The sequence below is a fragment of the Dendropsophus ebraccatus genome, chromosome 10 (assembly GCF_027789765.1).
Source record: "Dendropsophus ebraccatus isolate aDenEbr1 chromosome 10, aDenEbr1.pat, whole genome shotgun sequence".
Taxonomy (NCBI): Eukaryota; Metazoa; Chordata; class Amphibia; order Anura; family Hylidae; genus Dendropsophus; species Dendropsophus ebraccatus.
Genome location: NC_091463.1, coordinates 19,432,684 through 19,451,682, shown reverse-complemented (window position 1 = coordinate 19,451,682; position 18,999 = coordinate 19,432,684). Strand labels below are relative to the sequence as shown.

Here is an 18,999-nt window from a genome sequence, read left to right as displayed (position 1 = left end):
GCACGACCATCCCGTCTGGCCGATAAGGCAAAAGGAAAGTTCCATCTGTAGGTAGCATCACAGTCCCTTAAGGTCATCAGGAGGGGGCGTAACAGGCGGCGTTTTTGTAGGGTTATCCATGATAGGTCAGGGAATATTTGAAGAGCTGCGCCATCAAAATCCAAGTCCCTCAGGGAGCGTGATTTTGTCATAATAGCCTCTTTGACCGTATAATCATGTAGGCAGCAAATAACATCTCTTGGGGTGCCATTGGAGGGCTTGGGCTTGAGGGCTCTATGTGCCCTATCAAATTTGATCTTATTAGTGGAGGGCTCTCCTAAGATGGTGTTGAAGAAACCCTCCAGTGTGTCCACCAAGTCTCTGTCCTGTGTTGCCTCAGGGAGTCCCCGTATTCTAATATTGTTGCGGCGCCCCCTGTTGTCTAAATCTTCAATATGGCGCTGCATATCATCCAAAGCGGCCGCCTGTGTGCTAACAGTGGATTGCAAGTGACCAATATAAACCCGCGTGGAGTCATGTTCTTCCTCCAATGCCTCTACTCTGGAGTTAATATGGCGGATGTCTCTTCTAACAGCCGTGAGTTCCACCCTGAGGGTCTCCTTAACTTCAGAAAGTAGTGACTTGAAGTCCCTTTTAGTAGGCAGCTGTGATATTAGATCATGGACATCCTGCTGGGAAGAGTGCCCCCTACCAGAAGTATCTGAGTCATAATCGGCATGAGGCCAGGAAGAGTCTTGTGACTGATCGGCCAGTGTGGGGTCTGGGAGAGTTTTTTGAACTGTGGGGGAGGACTGAGGACCATCCGGTTTGTATTTATCCCCACGTGGGGGCTTAGGCACCGCCGCCATCATATATGGCAAAATAGACCGCTGGCCCTTTAAGGTGTCGGAGTCCGGTGAACAACGGTCCCCCAGGTGCGTAGATATAGCCGGACTACAGGGCTCTGGGGTCGGGCTCTGAGTAGTAAGTCCCCGGGCAGGAGAGGGAGCACTCAGCAGCTCAGGAGCTGACTCACCACCTCCTATGTCGCAGCGGTCCGGCAGGCAAGATGGCGGCGCGCCACGTGGTGAGGAAGGCCTCTGCTTCTGTCCCGTCCTCTGCTGGCTTCCGCACCCCTCGGTGCAGAGGGAAGACGACGGGCCGACCGGCGGAAGGCTCCGGAGACGGAACGGGACCCGGGGATCCACGCCGGGAGACCTCCGCACACGGACCGGGGACGTAGGCCGCAGCCCCCGTGCTGCGGACGTTCTCCTTGTGAGGTATGGGGTAAGGGAGCCCACACGCTGGCCCGACTTGCCACCGGGACCGGAGGTTCTGGGGTTCCTCCTGGACCTCCCCCCCATAGGCTGAGGGGATTTTTGCGGGGTAGAGCGGGTGTTAGGCCGGCTAATACAGCTGCGTGGTCGGGAGCTCCTGGTTTATGCGGCCGCTTCCATCGGCAGTTCGCCACGCCCCCTCCCCCCTTCCTATTTTATACATAAAACAATAGTTAATTAACATTAACGTTAAAAGCATTTAAAAAAACGCAGATATTGCTTATTTAAAATTACATTTTATGTATAAAAAAAAAAAAAAGTGATCAATACGTCTGATCTAGAAAAAAAAAAATGTTAATAAAAACTAGAGATCATGGCGCAAAAAATTACGCCCCATACGACCCTGTAGGTGAAAAAATAAAAGCGCTGTAAGAGTCACAATAGGGCCATTTTAAATACCTATTTGCAATAGTTTGACTGCTAATAAAAATAGTAAAACGTTAGAAAACCTAGTAAACCTGCATATCGCTGTGTTCAGACCGACCTATAGAATAAATGTCAGTTTTACCATAAAGTGCATTACGTAAACATGGAACCCCCAAAAAAATTTGCCGAAACACATTTTTTTTAACCAGATTCACCCCATATTTTGGGGGTTCTGTCAGAGGAGAGAACCCGCGATGTGAATGTAAATTAACTCTTTGTTGTGCTGTTTTGCTGCTTTTACTTTCTCTCTCCATAGGAAAACCATGAAGACAGGGGGGAGAGCTTCAAACTGCTTTTTCATGATAAAAATTCATTTTTCGGCTAATAAACCCAATTACAAAGTTTCTTAAAATCGCCTGGACTATTGATTTCCGCAATAAAAATTTTTAACGACAGTGACACTTTAAGGAAAAAAGAATTATAAAATTATATACAGCGTTACCTCTGCTCTCAGCAACAACCCCTTCTGGCAGACTGGTAGAGAACCAAGCAGTTTTTGACAGATCCTGGTAACAAATACACTATATACGGACAAAAGTATTGGGAATAGAGACAAGTAAACATTGAGCACGCTTAAGTTTGGGCTCTCGCCATTTGTTTACGAGTGGCTGAAGAAGTTGGAAGCAGCCTATTTCTGATACCAATGTTTTCAAGGCATCCTTACACTGCATTCAACTTCTTCAGCCACTCATAATCAAATGCAGAGTCTGAAGCAGAGCATGCTCGAGGATCACCCATCTCTAATAAGCAGCTTTCAGGTCAACCCATTCTAGAGCCATTGATATTAATATGGAGTGGCACCCTCCCCCCTGCAGGTAAAGCCACTTCCTCTGAATATATGAGAATTTTATTTTATTTTTTTAAATGGCCGCTCAAAAGTTATAATTCCTTTATTGCAAAACAATTTGACATTTGCAGAGGTGAAAATATGTAAGACACTAAAAACAATAAAAGGCATCATAGACATTATATTAAAAGCTGTAAAAAGCACTTGTCTAAAAACTTGGAAGGTTCAGCACTAAACACAAGAATGCCACAATTGTGAGAAAGAAAAAGGTTAAAAAAAAAAAAAAAAAAAAAAAAAAAAAAAAGATAATTACACCTTGATTAAAGTGAAACAACACATTTGGGGGGGGGGGGGGGGGGGCGGTAAACCATGGAGCAAAGCTTAGTGGCCTCACTCGACTGCACCTGGATGGTGCCCATAAGTCCATATACATAATTCCACAATCGGGGAGACCAAGTGAAGCCATGATAAGTTAAAATGTCCCATCCCAAATAAGATGGCTAAAGAAGTATAAAACAAAGGAAACATCCAGACGATGGCGAGACCTCTATTGATCGTTTGGATTGGGGTTGGCATCTGGGTACTTGGTGAGGTCGAAAGTCAGGACTTTGCTGATCACACAATCCCCTTGCTGTAAGTAAAGTAGATTTTTGTTAGGAACAAACATATAAATGTAAAGAAAGCAACACTATACAATTATTACATATAAAGACAGTCTCTATAAAACCCAACCATCTCTATAGAACTATGTAGGAGGGTTAAAGCAGCTCTGACACGTGATGCCCATTATAGGGTGCCATCTGCACATCAATGACCTATCCCAAAGAGGGCTCAATGATTCCAGAGCTCTTTAACAAAATAATGACCAGCAGGTGGCGCTAGAGAGGACGATTTAGCATACATTATATACTGGAATCCCCCCATTGACTTTTAGTTGTTTTTTTTTCACTTTAATATTTAGTGTTGAGAGGACTTGGGTTCGCTAATATTCTCTGAACCTGAACACTTAGCATTTGACTGTCTGCAGTTGGAGAAGTTGGATGCCGCCGGGAGTCAAATGCCAAGCTAAGTCAGTAAAAAAAAAAAAATCTGGACGATGCATTAAGTTTTGAAATGTCATACTGAAAAAACGTAAGTAACCTCCTGAAACTGGTACCTGGCTGCTACATGTTAACGCTGGTTACGTTACTTACCTCAGGGTAAACCCCAACCAAGCTCTCTGCCTTGGTGTAAAATTCCTCCTTAAGGGAAATGACAATGGCCTGGAAGTTAGTCACAGACTGTTCCTTAATGTAGTTGGCCACCTAAGACAAAGACGAAAAATGCATGAAGGAAGAAGTGGATCCTGGACTCACAGGGAACCACATGTCCACCACATGTCCTCTTTCTACCAAAACCGAGGATTTCCTCACCTTTCCTATGTTGGTGTTATCCAAGGCGGCATCAATCTCGTCCAGTACGAAGAACGGGGACGGTTTGTAACTAAAGAATAAATAAGAATATCATACACAACTTTAGAAAACGGTGGATGATACCCCCACCGATCCAATATTGATGGCTTATCCTGAAGACAGGTCTCAATTATTACAGGCTAGATAACCCCTTTAAATGCTAAACAGAGCGAGTTCCTTAGTTCCTTACCTGTGGATTGCAAAAAGCAAGGCAAGTGCTGCCACGGTTTTCTCTCCTCCGGACAAGTTGTCCATGGGCCGGAACCGTTTTCCAGGAGCCACGCAGTTGTAGTTGATGCCATCCAAGTAGGGCTCTTCAGGGTTTTCTGGGCCCAGGAAGGCCTGTGTGCATTACATAAAGCATTAGAAGTCAGATAAAGGATGATGGAAAGACGATTGTTCTGCATTGTGGATAATGATATTACCTGGGCACTGCTATTCCTGGACAGGGCTTTGTAGATTTCATCAATGTTTGTCGCCACAGACTCGAAGCAGGCATTAAAGCGGTCGAATCTCTCTTTCTTTGTCTGCTCAAATGCCTGCTTTGCCTTCTTAGCTCGCTTACGAGCCGCTTCAAACTCTACAAAATAAAAGATAAACACATTTCAGACTTGGTTAGTGATGTCGTATACTGGATCCCGATTATACTTCTATTATGACATGACTGTTCTGAAAAAACTCCAATTCAACGTTTTGTTTTGGGTTTTTTTTATTTCTGCTAAGCACAACCTCTTCTAGGTAAATCTCCAATTACGTGTGATAGGCACTTAAAGGGTCTAATGAGGTTATCCCAATTTGGTGAAAAATGCAGCTCGCCCTGGGCAATTTATGAAGCATGGCGAGTCCCACTCTAAAAATAGGACTCGTACGTGAAAATAAAAAATAAAAAAAGAGAGGCACTGAAAGTCAGATTTGGCTTCATGTAGCCCAGGCGCAGACTAGCCCCTCTAAAAGGGAGCCAACCATAAAGTGTCATTACAACAAACTTCTGACATCTAATAGCCACACGTCAGAAATTTGTGTGGGTGGGGGTCCAGGTGTTGAGACCCCCACCGATCGCTAGGAGGGGCAGAAGCACTAGGCAGCACGCTCCCAACCCCTACATCTCCACTCTTCACTGCTAATCCAACAGGAACACTATTATAATTCCATCTTTTGCTACTTTAGCAGTGAGAGGGGGATGAAGGGGCTGGGAGTGTGCTGCTAAGCGTCTCTGCCCCTGCATTCTAGCGATTAGTGGGGGTCTCAGCACCTGGACCCCCCCACTGATACAGACCTCACATATGGCTATAGCACGTCAGAAGATTGTTGTAATGACAGATACACTGTAATTTCTATCAAATCCACAACAGAGAGATAGTAAGAGGGCATGTCTCAGATTGCTGCAGAGGGTTCCACAATGGATATACCCCTAATCGTAAAAATAGTAGTAAATGCAGTGAATAGAACCAGCAGACTAAATTCTGGGACTGGTTATAACAGCATAAAAACCTTCTGCAGCAGGAGCTTTTACACCAGAATCTTCTGATATTGTCTGTTAATTTTGCCATCCGTACTAGCCAGGCTGCTGCCGTGATGAGATCACTTTAAAAAGAGGAACATGTGAAATCCAACAGTAGATCCAAGTATCTTACCGTCAGACGTCTCCTGGAACTTGTCCCTGACGCTCTCCAGCTTCTCCATGGCCTTCATGTTGGGGGCTGAGATACGCTGCAAAATGCTCTGCTGCTCATTCAGCTTTTGCTGCAGGGCGCTCATCTCCTGCTTGATGTCGTCGTCTGCCACGGCATCCTACCCAAAACGGGACAAGAAAGGGTTAATCTATCAGCAACAGAATTTAAGAAACGTTAAGGGTGCGTTCACACCTACCACATCCGCAGCTTATTTTTCCGCGGAAATCCGCAGGTCTGGTAGTGCAGATTTCAACCTGCGAGAAATCCGCGTATGTGTGCGTTTTGCGGTTTTTCCGCAGCAAGTTTATCGCAACTGAAATGTCCGTTTAAAATGTCTCTCATTCTAAATGGACATTTCAGTTGCGATAAACTTGCTGCAGAAAAAACGCAAAACGCACACATACGCGGATTTCTCGCAGGTTGAAAGCTGCACTACCAGACCTGCGGATTTCTGCGGAAAAATAAGCTGCGGATGCGGTAGGTGTGAACGCACCCTAAAGCAGTAAAAGGTCTATTAGTTTACCTTGAGGTCCTCAGAGAGTTCGCTGTAGTCTATCTCGATTAAAGCTTCCCGAGCGTACAGGGTAGAGGTCCTCTGGGAGCTGCTGACAGATTCTTCTGCCTGGGAGCCTCCCTTAAAGACAAATAATGAAGTCTTTAAAGAGTGGAAAGTATCTACAAAAAGCAGGACCGGCACATCCAGGCATTACATGAGGAACCCATTAAAGGGGTTATCCAGCGCTACAAAAACATGGCCACTTTACCACTGTTGTCTCCAGGTCAGGTGCGGTTTGCATTTAAGCTCCATTTACTTCAATGGAACTGAGATTCAAACCCCACCCAATCTGGAGACAACAGTAGGGGGAAAGTGGCCATGTTTTTGTAGCGCTGCCTAACCCCTTTAACTTAAAGGGAAAAAGCAAAAAGTAAGAATTACTACCGTAACCATGAAGTTTTAAAACAATATAGCCAAGAGAGAGAATTATACATTCCTATAATGAACAGCTAATATATAACAGGAAGTTATAGGCGGTATTCAGAGTATGAACACTACTATCCCCACATGAGGGAAGGTCAAATGGCAGGAGATTCTACTGATGGGACCCACACCTTCTGACAATTATCCCCTATGCTGAGGATAAGAGATAAACATTCTAACTCTGAACACCTCTTAAGACTTGGAAATGTAGAGTAACCCTTTAAAGGTGTTATCCAGGATTAGAAAAACATGGCTGTTTTCTGCCAGCAACAGCGTCACTTGTTTTTGTGTGTGGTAATCCAGCTCGGTTCCATACCAAACAGAGGGTGGCGCCATCTTGCAAGCAGCTATGTTTTTTAATCCTTCATAACCCCTTTAATGTCCTTAGCTTTTCCTACCTCTTCTTGGCTGATGTCATCCATGGTGCCCTTAGACAAGGGAAGCTTAATATCCTGCATCTTGCAGGCCTGCAGCAGGTTGTGTCGGTCGCTGCGCTTCTGCTCCAGTTTGGTCTCAATCGCGGTGACTTCTTTTTGCAGATGCGTCATCTCCCTGAAGAACAAACAGGAAATAAAGTTACAATGATGACTAACAAACGTTAACAGGAACGCAGGCCCAGACATTGCATGGCTGAGGAGGCAAGTTTGGCTAAGACTGTGCCAGAACCGTGGTATATAAGACTACTGCCACAATTTAGTAAGCGAAATGAACCATAAAGAATAGACAACAAGGGAGGCAGCATGAGGGACTGTCTAGTCTAAGAAAAGTAGAAATGAAGCGACACTCACCCTCTTTTACGTGATAATATCGGTGCTTGTTTATTTCATCCGTCCATGTCGACAAAGCATGCTTTGTTGACATGGATAAATGAAAAACGAGCACCGACATTATCACGTAAAAGCTGGTAAGTGCCGCTTCATTTCTACTTTTCTTAGATTGTATACACATTAAATATTCTAGAGCTGAGCACCCCACCTTGATAAAGATTACCTTCCTGCACTACTGTGTCCAGCAATCCCGAAAGAGTATGCGGCTACACTCTCCCAAGACTAAATTAGCATGCTGTGCCGCTCTCTATCTTTCTAAGAAACTGTCTAGTCTAAGTTTACACTAAGAATTACACAGAGTCCATTTTGCCCTGGTATCTTTCTTAGGTAACCCATAGTACACAAAGCAAGATATGTAAGTGTAAAGCTGTCAGAAAATGAGGGTAAAAGGGAGCAGAACTTGTATGTCCTAATGACAAAACTATCACAGAGACAAGGCCTTATAGCTACTAAGAAACGCTATGTATAACAAAATATAATAGGCAGAAAATCTGGTAAACACCGACTACAACTTAAAATCATCAATACATGAGTGTGGATTAGAAAACTGGTGGATATACTGTATATATATATATACTGACTTGTTGGCGCCCCCTAGCTTCTTGCGGATCTCTTCCATTTGATGATTCTTGTCATTTACTTCAGATTTTTTAGCCAAATGTTGGTTCTTCAGATCTTGTAACTGAGCCATGGTCTCATCAATGATCTTCATGTGTCTTTGCTCCTCCTAGATAACACAATAAAGCCAAATCAACACAAGACAATGGGCTTAATCCGGGACCATGAAGACTTACTACAGCTTTAGTAGATTCTTCACCTAGAGCTGGATTTTGGATGGGGCACAAACTTCTAATAAATGTCACTTTATGATTTTGTCTTTGGACAGAGATTAGGTGATGAGGTACTCTAGTGAGATCTGCCAGGGGCCCCATTCTATAGGCCAGGCAAAAAAGCGCCCAGGTAAAGAGGAGACCCAGTCCTGTCATTTATTAAAGATTACAGCTGGTTGAAAATAATATTTCCAGAGAGCTAACAAAAGAAATATACCATATACCATGGTTACATGTGATTAGATCTGCAGTGTCAGGGCGCCATCTAGTGGATTTTTGGAGAGGCACTCATTATTATTAATTATTTTATTAATATCATATTGGTGTAACAGAAAATTTTTGATTGCTTTTTATTAATTTTTTTTTCCTGATATATAATAAAATCAGCAATCCTGGTGTGTTTTTTTTTTTTTTTCATTTACACCGTTCACCGTGCGGGAAAAATAATGTTATATTTAAATAGATCGGACAATTCCGCACTGTACGATATGTAATATGTTTATTTTTATTTTTTTTATAATAAGCAAGGGGGGTACTTAAAACTTTTATTGGGAGGGGGGTTTATAAGATTTATAGATTGCATGTACTGATTTATGCTATGTCATAGTATAGATCAGTGTTATCGGCGATCTATGCATAGAGCCTGCCTGAGAGCAGACTCTATGCACAGATCGCCGAACCGACAGAACGGAGGTAAGTGACTTACCCGTGCCCGTCAGTACATGTGATTGGGACCCCTGCAGCATGGCTGCGGGGGTCCCAATCACTCAGTGACAGAAGCTTGTTCTGTCACGGAGTACCTTAAACACCGCAATCCCTATAGATTGCTGAGTTTAGGGGTTAATGAGACGCAGCTGCCTCATTACCTCTGGCCCTGGACAATGTGTGCAGGGCCTCTCTCACTGCAGCGGTCCCACAAACATCAGTAAGCACCTGAAGTCAGGAACATATATATACACATTCCTACTGCACGGGATATGTGCAGTAGGAACGAATATATACGTATTACTGACGGGAAGGGGTTAAAAAAAAAGGTACAGCTAGTTTTAGCTCAGCTAACTACAGGTGTCTGTAACTCTATATCAAGTATGGAGATCACAGATTCCCTTTAATGGATAGTCTCGTCAGCAATGTTAACAACACTATACATAGAGCAATACCTGCTGTTGGTAGGTACCTTATTACAATAAGCATGACCAAGAAAAACTGTTTATGTTCCGACCACAGCAAATGACAAGAGGTTAGATGCACAGATCTCCCTGTACTGCCCCAACAGCTCTACTATCCAATCAGAAGACTGCTTGAGACTGCCAATATAGAGACTTCAGGGCACCTGACTGTAGGTGGGAATGCAATGAAACATTTTCCTTAGTCATGCAAGTTGTAGGACTGAAACAGTAGATATTGCTGTACTCTTCTCTAACTCGGCATTAAGCGGACAGCAGTTCTAATGGCTCCAAAGTGCTTTAGGACTCCCAGGTATAGTCTTCTAGCACACACAAATGGGCAGCATGGAATAGAGTCTCCTTCTTAGGATCCACCTTATAAGCCCAAACATGTATTACACGATGATGAAACATTCCATAGTTATAGAAGATGCAGCTGGGCTTAGGATCTCTCCATTAGACCTCTAAGTAATACGCTCTCAGTTCAGATTGCACTTACCTTTTTCAGTTTCTCAATCTCATTTTCATCCTTCTTCACAGACTGCTCCCATGTCTGTGACTTCCCTTGGTCCTCTTTAAGCTGATTCTTTTCATAGTCAAGTTGGATGCCCAGACGGGTCTTCTGATTCTCAAATTCTAACCTATAAAGACCACAACACGTTCATTTATATTGTAAATCTGTGTTCGCCAACCCGGAGCCCCTCAAGCCATTGCACAACTACACAACTCCTGACATCATGCTAAGTGATGTCGTCTTGCAACAGCCATAGAGCCACAAGGCTGGAGATCACTGACCTCCAATAGTGATTAGAGAAAACAGTAAAGCTCAATAAAAATTAAACATTTTATTTAAAAAAATAAAAAAAAACCTCCTATTTGCATGGGATCAGCCGGAGTAAGTGAATACCTCTTCTTGGCAATCTCATTTTGCCTCTTGACCTTCTCTTCTTCGAACTCTCTGATGTTACGGACCCCAATCTCCTGACAGAACTCCTCAAACACCTCATCTTCCACCTGACAAACACAAGTATACATTACTATTAGCACAGGTCACATAATACAGACAAAGTCAATTGGTTAGCTCTACCACTCACCAAGTTCATCTTCTCCTTCAGATCTTTCATCTCCCTCTCACGGCTTTGGATAATCCGCTTTATATCATTGATCCTTGGGTTGAAATTGGCCAACTCACTCTCCAGCTTAGATTTTTCCTAGGCACATAAGACAAGTGGAGACGATGTCAGTGTAGTTCATGAGCACACCTACAGGTAGGATGATACAGACTTCCATCTAATAACACAGCCGTGTCTGACTAGTACCTGCATATTCATTGCCAAATGGCGGGTTTTGGTCTGCTCCAGGTCACTCTGGGAGTATTTAAGCCTCATCTGCAGCCCATGGGCCTGGGACTGGACCTGCCTCAGTTCAGCCTCCTTCCGTTTTGCTTTCATTTGCTCCTGTAAAAGAACAGAGAGGTCATTATAGATCTGTAATACTACAAAAGACCAGCTATGCTGCCACCATCAAACAACCTCCAGCTTCCACGTCTCTACGCTCACCTTCAGCTCCTCTGTTAATCGTTCCTTCTTTTCTTTGAGTTTATCCACCGCTTTTTCATCCCATCTTCTTGCCTTGGCTTTCAAGTCACTGGCACCTCCAGAGATGACACCAGATTTCTGGAATAAGGTTCCATCAAGAGCGACAGTCTGCAAGAAACCAAAAATAAGATAAGATTGTAAGTGATCTGTCACTGCCATCTGGGAATTAGCGGCTGGAGAGTTCATTGGGGACCGGACGACGCCACAGGAGGACCCCGGGGAAGCGTGGTTAGGCAAGATAAGGATTGTCTTAGTATTTTCTATGTAGCCTCAGCACTATAGCAAAAATTTCAAATGGCCGGAGTACCTTTTCAAATCTATAAGATGTATGGACACCAAAAGAAGGCAGCAAAACAGACAAAACTTGAAAGGACAGAATACTTACTTTGTGTCTCTGGTGTCCTCCGAAGGCTATCCTGCGGGCATCTTCTACATTATCGCACACCAATGCGTTACCGCAAGCATACTGGAGGGCCTTCTTGATATGCGGGGGCTCGTACCGAATAACATCAATGACCAGTTTTGCCCCTTTAAGCTCACGTAGCTTCTCATCAGTAGGTTTTACCTAAAAATGAGAGAAGATACAGTATGTGACCAGTAACAATGATAAACCTGTAATAAAGATCTATAAGAAAACAGAAGGAAGAGGATAAAATAAAGTCACTAAATGGTTTGCTCTATGCAAAAGAAATGCAATACCTCAAGATAATCAAGAGGGAGGAAGGTTTCGGGCTCCCCACGTTGCTCCTTGATATACTGGATACAGTCTCTTCCTGTCTTTTCAGAGTCGACAATAATGGCATCCATGTTCTTTCCAAGCACCTTTGTGACGGCGATCTGGTACTTCTTCTGGGTGGGCTGGCATAGGTCAATCAGGCGGCCATACTGAAAAGATACATGAACGTAGCATTACCATTACTGACCAGCTGACCTTCCCCAGGACTAGGGACTCATTCTCCTGGTTAGTTTTCCTATTTCTTAAACACACAATGTACTATAGGTAAAATCTGGTCTACATACCACAGACCCAGGATACAGCCTTTTGATGCTCTCCATGATCTCTGCTTTGCGCTGCTGTCTGCTGCTTTCTTGCCGATCAATCCTGGCATCTCCCAGCTGCTCCATGACTTGGTTCAGCTCCTTATTGATTTCATCAATCCTTCTCTTGGCCATTTCTACTTCCTCAGTTAAAGTCTCTTCAAGATTCTTCTGCTCTTCCAATGACTGCCTAAAACCGTGAAACATCTGGTAAGTGACATCGTATGTGCAATACTACAAATGATATATTAGGATACATCAAACCAGATATTTAATGAAGGCAACCGCAGTATCGTCCATATTGAACGGCATTTATTCTCTATCCACAGATTAGGCAATAAATGTCCGATCGTGAGGGATCTGACTGCTGGGACCCCCATGATCTCAGGAACAGGACTCTAGAAGATCCCATTTAATAGAACGGCAGTGCATATACTCCACCATCACTCCACTCACTGTCTACTGGAGATGTGAAGCTAGCCAAGTATAACAATTGCCTATCTCCAAAAGCTACCATACTATTCCCAGGATGTAGGTCCCAGCTGCTCAACCATCCCAAATCATATACCTGGGGATAGACAATAATAGACAGACAACCCCTTTAATTCTTTAGTAATAAAATCTGCAGGTTTATAAGATCCAAAACTTTAAAATAACATGTAGGCATAGAACCCCCTTGTGAAATGAACATAAAATTGATAATTTTACGCACAAACCAGAATTTCTACACCAATAGAAGCCAGATCCCATTACATAAGGGATGTTGGCTATTTTAACAAGAGGTACATGATAACCAAACTGACTATAAAGGAAATACAATGAGCTACCCACTTGCTGGTTGCAATATATTCCTCCAGCTTTTCTATCCTCTTCTGGTTTTCTTCAATCTCACGGAGCTTCTGCTTGATTTTTGCCTGGTAAAGAGATTAACAGGTTACAGGTCTCCCTGTTACTAATGTGGCCCAGGCCGGGCTAAAGATGCAGAAAAGTAGAAGTGCTTCATACTTCAGTCTCCACTTTTTTTCTTTCCTCCAAATCCAGGCGATCCTGATCGGCTTTTTGGTCTCTGTTGAACTTCTCCAGCTCCTGAGCGAGAGTTGCAGCCCTTTTGCTGGCCTCTTCTTTTAGACGATGGTATTTCTTCACCTAGAGGACCAAAAGAAAAAAAATATTTGAGGTAATCAAAAAGTCAACCAGGACAAACAGGCCAAGCTGTAAGGAAGGCAGCCATTACCTGGTTTTCTTCCAGTGTTAGATCCCGACCTTGGCTCTGGCTTTCCTCCTCCATCCTTTCCTCAAACTCCTGCCTGGCCTTCTCCACCGACAGCATCTCCTTCTCCAGCTCATCCATATCAGCCTTGCGCTTCTTATATTGCTTCTGGGCGTTCTGAAGGGATTTCTTAGCAGCTTCCAACTTCTTGATTTTGTGAGAAGTGTTCTCCTTGGCTTTGATATACTGTGGACGCTTCTGATTCAATTCGGCATCTTTCTCCCTATCAATGCAAGAAACAGCAATATGCACTTAAAGGGTTATCCCGGGTTAGAAAAAGAGCCATTTTTGTCCAGAAACGGCACCACTCTTGTCCTCAGTTTGGGTTTTGCAGCTGAATTCCTTTGAAGTAAATAGAGCTGCGTTGTAATACCACACACAACCTGAGGACAGGGGTGGCGCTGTTTATGCAAGAAAGTAGCTACGTGTTGTCTAGTCATGGATAACCCCTTAAAAGAGAAGATATATCTTATACACCAGGCAACAATTGATATCTCAATAGAAGAAAATAAGATTTATTCCTGAAAGGCGACTTACTTGATCTCCTTCTCTATGGCTTGTTGTTCTCGCATCATCTTTCCCAGCTCCTTTTTCTTATCCTTCAGTTCTTCTTCTACTTTATCCATGTATTTCTTATCCTTCTCAATCTCCTTGTTCTTAGAGGACAGTTCCTTGTTCAGTTTCTCGATCTCAGACTCGTTGTGGTAAAGCTTGAAGAGCTGCATTTGGATCTGGGCTCGGGCCACCTCGTCCTTAAGCCGCTGGTACCGCTCAGCCTATACACAGTGGAATACATTAGATCTTTTATTACAGGAAAACATCTTTTCCTCTGCATCTCACCAGTAGCTGCGAACCTTGTTAGAATATGGCTGTTCATAGAACTGCGGCTCATCGAGGCTCAGTCCCGTTCACCTGAATGGGGCAGAGCTCCAGTTCCAGACACAACCACGTTCACAGATGTGCTGCTATATCTGGTACAAAAAACAAAGCGGCTGCGGCATCTTGTAGGGTAATACAGTTATACTTTTTCTTGAAAATCACTCAATCCTTTTAAAGCAAACATAAGAATAAGAGCAGAAATAGCTAACCTCTTCCTTCTCCTGTTTAGCTTCTTTTCTCTCCGCAGCTATGTTCTTCTTGCGGTGATAGTTGAACTGCGTATCTTCCTCGGCTTTCACCATTTCCTTCTTGCACTTGTCATACTCCTGCGCCAGCTCACCAGAACGGCTGATCTCTTCAAACAAAGCTGTGCGCTCTTTAGGATTCTTCATGGCGATGGACTCTACTGCCCCCTGTAAAAAGTGTGTGGAAAGTAGAACAAAGTCAACAACTAGGGAAGAACCATGAACTCATTAAAGTAAAAGATAAAATCATGAAAAACACCAAAACAAAATAGAAAATAATATGGAAATCCAAAAGGGGGAAGGGGTTTGCCAGCCAGCCAGGTCATAAGTATCTAACCTATGGTAGTATTAGATTTCCGAGAGAACCTGCAAGTTCCTAAGTGTAATACCAACATGTATGTCGAAATTTTGGCCTGACCTTTATAATAGATGTTGGTGAGGTGCTTCTTAGTAATATTAACTTTATAATAAACATTTGAATGTACCTACCCTGATCTCTCAGTTCTGCCAGTGTCGATCCCCACTGCACAGCACCTGACCGTGCCAGCACTAGCCAATCAGCTGCATGGGCCAACACTGACAACAAGGAAGTACTGCGCAGGGGAACCAACACCACCAGAACAGTAGTATAAAATGTTGTTAAAGAATCTTTAGAATGCCCCTTTACTATGGTAAAGCTTTGGAGAGATCAGCTTACCTGAAACACCAAGAAGTTCCTGGCTTTAATAAGGATCCCAAGCTTCTCTAGCTCATCGCTGTATTCTGACAGCTGAACCACTTTGCTGTTGATTCTGTATTCGGAGGAGCCACCTAACACAGGGTAAAGAGGATGAAGTCATAAAAAATTGCAACACTAACTATTTCTCTATTCCATAATGGACAGGCACTGGGAGCCTGGCCCCTACAAGCACCAATCAGGCTCACCCCCTCCATTGATAACTACTAATAGTTCCCCTTTGAACCAGGGGTTTCAAACTGGTGGCCCTCCAGCTGTTGCAAAACTACAATTCCCATCATGCCTGGAAAGCCAAAGCTTTAGCTTTACCTGTTCAGGCATGATGGGAATTGTAGTTTTGCAACAGACACAGGATTGTAAATTTGTCCCCTGCTTTCACATGACAGCACCCCTCACAATCTAGCAGGTTTTTCTGCACGGCATTACCAATGATATGTCTGGCAAACACCTTCTCTTTGCCATTGTCCTCCTCGTACACCATGCTCACAAATGCTCGGTTTGCCGCAGGTTTCCCCACAGGAGCTCCATGAATGAGATCTCGAAGCGTCTTCACTCTCAGGTTACTGGTCTTCTCCCCCAGCACAAAGCTGATGGCGTCCATAAGATTGGATTTCCCTGGAGACAAAAAAATGCTAAATGAAGAAGCAGAACAAATATCTTACAGACCTGTATCCGGCACCCAAAGAAGCCTCCACTGTATACGGGTCCGTTCACACTACAGTCATGAGTTATGTGATGGATCTTCATAGCAGCGTCACACTGGAGCACAGCGTTCTAACCAGGTTCACTTATGGTTAGCACTGATGTGCTCAGGAAGAACACACTGGAAAGCCTGATGGAATCCCAGTACAAATGTGAACAAGGCCTAAGGCTGGCAGTAACCCAATATATATACTCTATTAAAGAGCTGTACATGGCGGATGGTTACATACAGACTGACCGATTAGATATCAATAGGACTAGTCAAATCTTCTCCAAACAAAACCATGGTAACAGCCAAGTAAACCCCAGGCACCCCCCTATGACAGTCCCCAACTGCGTGCACCCTCCCACTAAACCCATCCACCAACCCTTGGCACCCTCCTGTGACAGCCCAACCCCGAGCACCTTACTGTGACATCCCCCCCTCAATCCCGGGCACTCTCCCGTCACAGCCCCCCCCCTCAACCATATGCACCCTCCCATGACACACACCCGCCCCCAATTTCGGGCACTCTCCTGTCACAGCCCCCCCCCACCATGTGCACCCTCCCATGACAGCCCGCCCACTGCCCAACCCTGGGCACCCTCCTGTGACAGCCCCCCCCCAACCTGGGCAACCTACTGACACTGCTGCTAACCATGTGCGCCCTCCCATGACACACACCCGCCCCCAATCCTGGGCACCTTCCCGTGACAGCCCCCCCCCCCCCCGAACCATGTGCATCCTCCCATGACAGCCCCCCCCCCCATGTGCATCCTCCCATGACAGCCCCCCCCATATGCATCCTCCCATGACAGCCCCCCCCATGTGCATCCACCCATGACAGCCCCCCCCATGTGCATCCTCCCATGACAGCCCCCCCCCATGTGCATCCTCCCATGACAGCCCCCCCCCCCATGTGCATCCTCCCATGACAGCCCCCCCCCCCCGAACAATGTGAACCCTTGTGTGACAGCCCACCCCCAAATCCCAGGTACACTCTCGTCATAGTGCCCCTCCCCCCCAAACCATGTGCACCCTCCCGTGACAGCCCCTGCCCCAAACCCAGGCACCCTCCCGTAACAGCCCCCCCGCCCCAACCTTGGGAACTCTAAGTGTGATAATCCCTAATCCCATGCAACCACCCGTGACAGTCCCCTTAACTAACCCTAAACAGCCTACTGTGACCCTCAGCACCAGGAGCACCTAAACCTGGTCACCCTCCCGTAACAGCTACTCCAACCCCCGGTACCCCCAATATCAGATACCCAATCACAGGAGCCCTCTTTACCTAAAGCCAGACACCTTACTGTGACAGCCCCCCACCATGGGTGCCCTCTGGTAACACCCCCCAACTCAAGACACCCTCCTGTAACGGGCACCAACCCCTGGCCCACTCCCTTAAAGGGGTTATCCAGCACTCCAAAAACATGGCCACTTTTCCCCCTACTGTTGTCTCCAGTTCAGGTGTGGTTCGCAATTAAGCTCCATTTACTTCAATGGAACTGAGTTTTAAAACCGGCACCCAATCTGGAGACAACAGTAGGGGGAAAGTGGCCATGTTTTTGTAGTGCTGGATAACCCCTTTAACAACTCTCATGCGCCCTACTGTAAGAGCCCCCCCTACCCCGGGCCCCCTCCCGTAAGAGCCCCCCCTACCCCGGGCCCCCTCCCGTAAGAGCCCCCCCTACCCCGGGCCCCCTCCCATTACAGCCCCCCCTACCCCGGGCCCCCTCCCATTACTGCCCCCCCTACCCCGGGCCCCCTCCCATTACAGCCCCCCCTACCCCGGGCCCCCTCCCATTACAGCCCCCCCTACCCCGGGCCCCCTCCCATTACAGCCCCCCCTACCCCGGGCCCCCTCCCATTACAGCCCCCCCTACCCCGGGCCCCCTCCCATTACAGCCCCCCTTACCCCGGGCCCCCTCCCATTACAGCCCCCCCCACCCCGGGCCCCCTCCCATTACAGCCCCCCCCACCCCGGGCCCCCTCCCATTACAGCCCCCCCCACCCCGGGCCCCCTCCCATTACAGCCCCCCCCCCCCCGGGCCCCCTCCCATTACAGCCCCCCCCACCCCGGGCCCCCTCCCATTACAGCCCCCCCCCACCCCGGGCCCCCTCCCATTACAGCCCCCCCTACCCCGGGCCCCCTCCCATTACAGCCCCCCCCACCCCGGGCCCCCTCCCATTACAGCCCCCCCCACCCCGGGCCCCCTCCCATTACAGCCCCCCCCACCCCGGGCCCCCTCCCATTACAGCCCCCCCCACCCCGGGCCCCCTCCCATTACAGCCCCCCCTACCCCGGGCCCCCTCCCATTACAGCCCCCCCTACCCCGGGCCCCCTCCCATTACAGCCCCCCCTACCCCGGGCCCCCTCCCATAACAGGCAGGTAACCATATCCTGCCATCACCTGTGCCCTTCCCATCTGCACCAACCAGCTGACTCAGACAAGTTTCTGCAGCGCACTCAGCAGCTAGAGAACCACAGGGCACTGACCCCTCCGGCACCCCGTACTGCTGTCACCTCCCGTTCTGCACTTACCGGATCCATTGGGGCCGATGATGGCCGTGAACCTGCGGAAGGGCCCTATGATCTGACGTCCTTTGTAGGACTTGAAATTTTCAATCTCAATTAACTTCAAGAAGCCCATGGCGGCGGTCTACGCGCTCCCGGTGCCCGCGGGCCCCTCCGGAACTACCGATAATCCGGGGCCAGAGGCCGCCAATTCTCTGCTCGTCGATGGAAGCGCGCCTGGCAGTGACGTCACCAATCTGCTGCGCGAGGGGGCGGGGCTCCGTCACATAAACACGCGTCGCTACTGTACCCAGCTGTCGCGAGAGGTTGGCGTTTCCGCCATATTTTTGGTTGGATTCTCTAGTAGTCTCTGAGCAATGTCCGCTGCCTATGTGGCAGGGATGGGGAAGCTTTATCTCTGCAGCTGTTGCAAAACTACAACTCCCATCATGCCTGGACAGCCAAAACTTTAGCTACTCAGGCATGATGGGAATTGTAGTTTAGCAAGAGCTGAAGGACCGAAGGTTTCCCCATCCTTGCTGTATGGCGTGGAAGCAATGTCTAGGATTGTGTCTTGGTGA

At 46.5% G+C, this 18,999-nt stretch overlaps 1 protein-coding gene across 1 annotated transcript; it reads right to left on the bottom strand.

Moving 5' to 3' along the window:
* Positions 1–2,877: 2,877 nt before the first annotated feature.
* SMC1A (structural maintenance of chromosomes 1A) lies at positions 2,878–18,667 on the bottom strand. The gene is made up of 25 exons (XM_069985846.1): positions 18,446–18,667; positions 15,648–15,836; positions 15,183–15,295; positions 14,450–14,653; positions 13,899–14,137; positions 13,326–13,584; positions 13,097–13,237; positions 12,923–13,005; positions 12,074–12,281; positions 11,753–11,938; positions 11,439–11,618; positions 11,015–11,161; positions 10,775–10,912; positions 10,550–10,666; positions 10,363–10,469; positions 9,955–10,096; positions 8,041–8,186; positions 7,031–7,184; positions 6,177–6,287; positions 5,615–5,771; positions 4,406–4,560; positions 4,171–4,322; positions 3,942–4,011; positions 3,723–3,833; positions 2,878–3,160 (listed from the first exon to the last, which is right to left on the bottom strand). Exons 1-25 carry the CDS (start codon positions 18,552–18,554, stop codon positions 3,077–3,079), a joined length of 3,702 nt encoding a protein of 1,233 aa, XP_069841947.1. The 5' UTR covers positions 18,555–18,667; the 3' UTR covers positions 2,878–3,076.
* Positions 18,668–18,999: the final 332 nt, after the last annotated feature.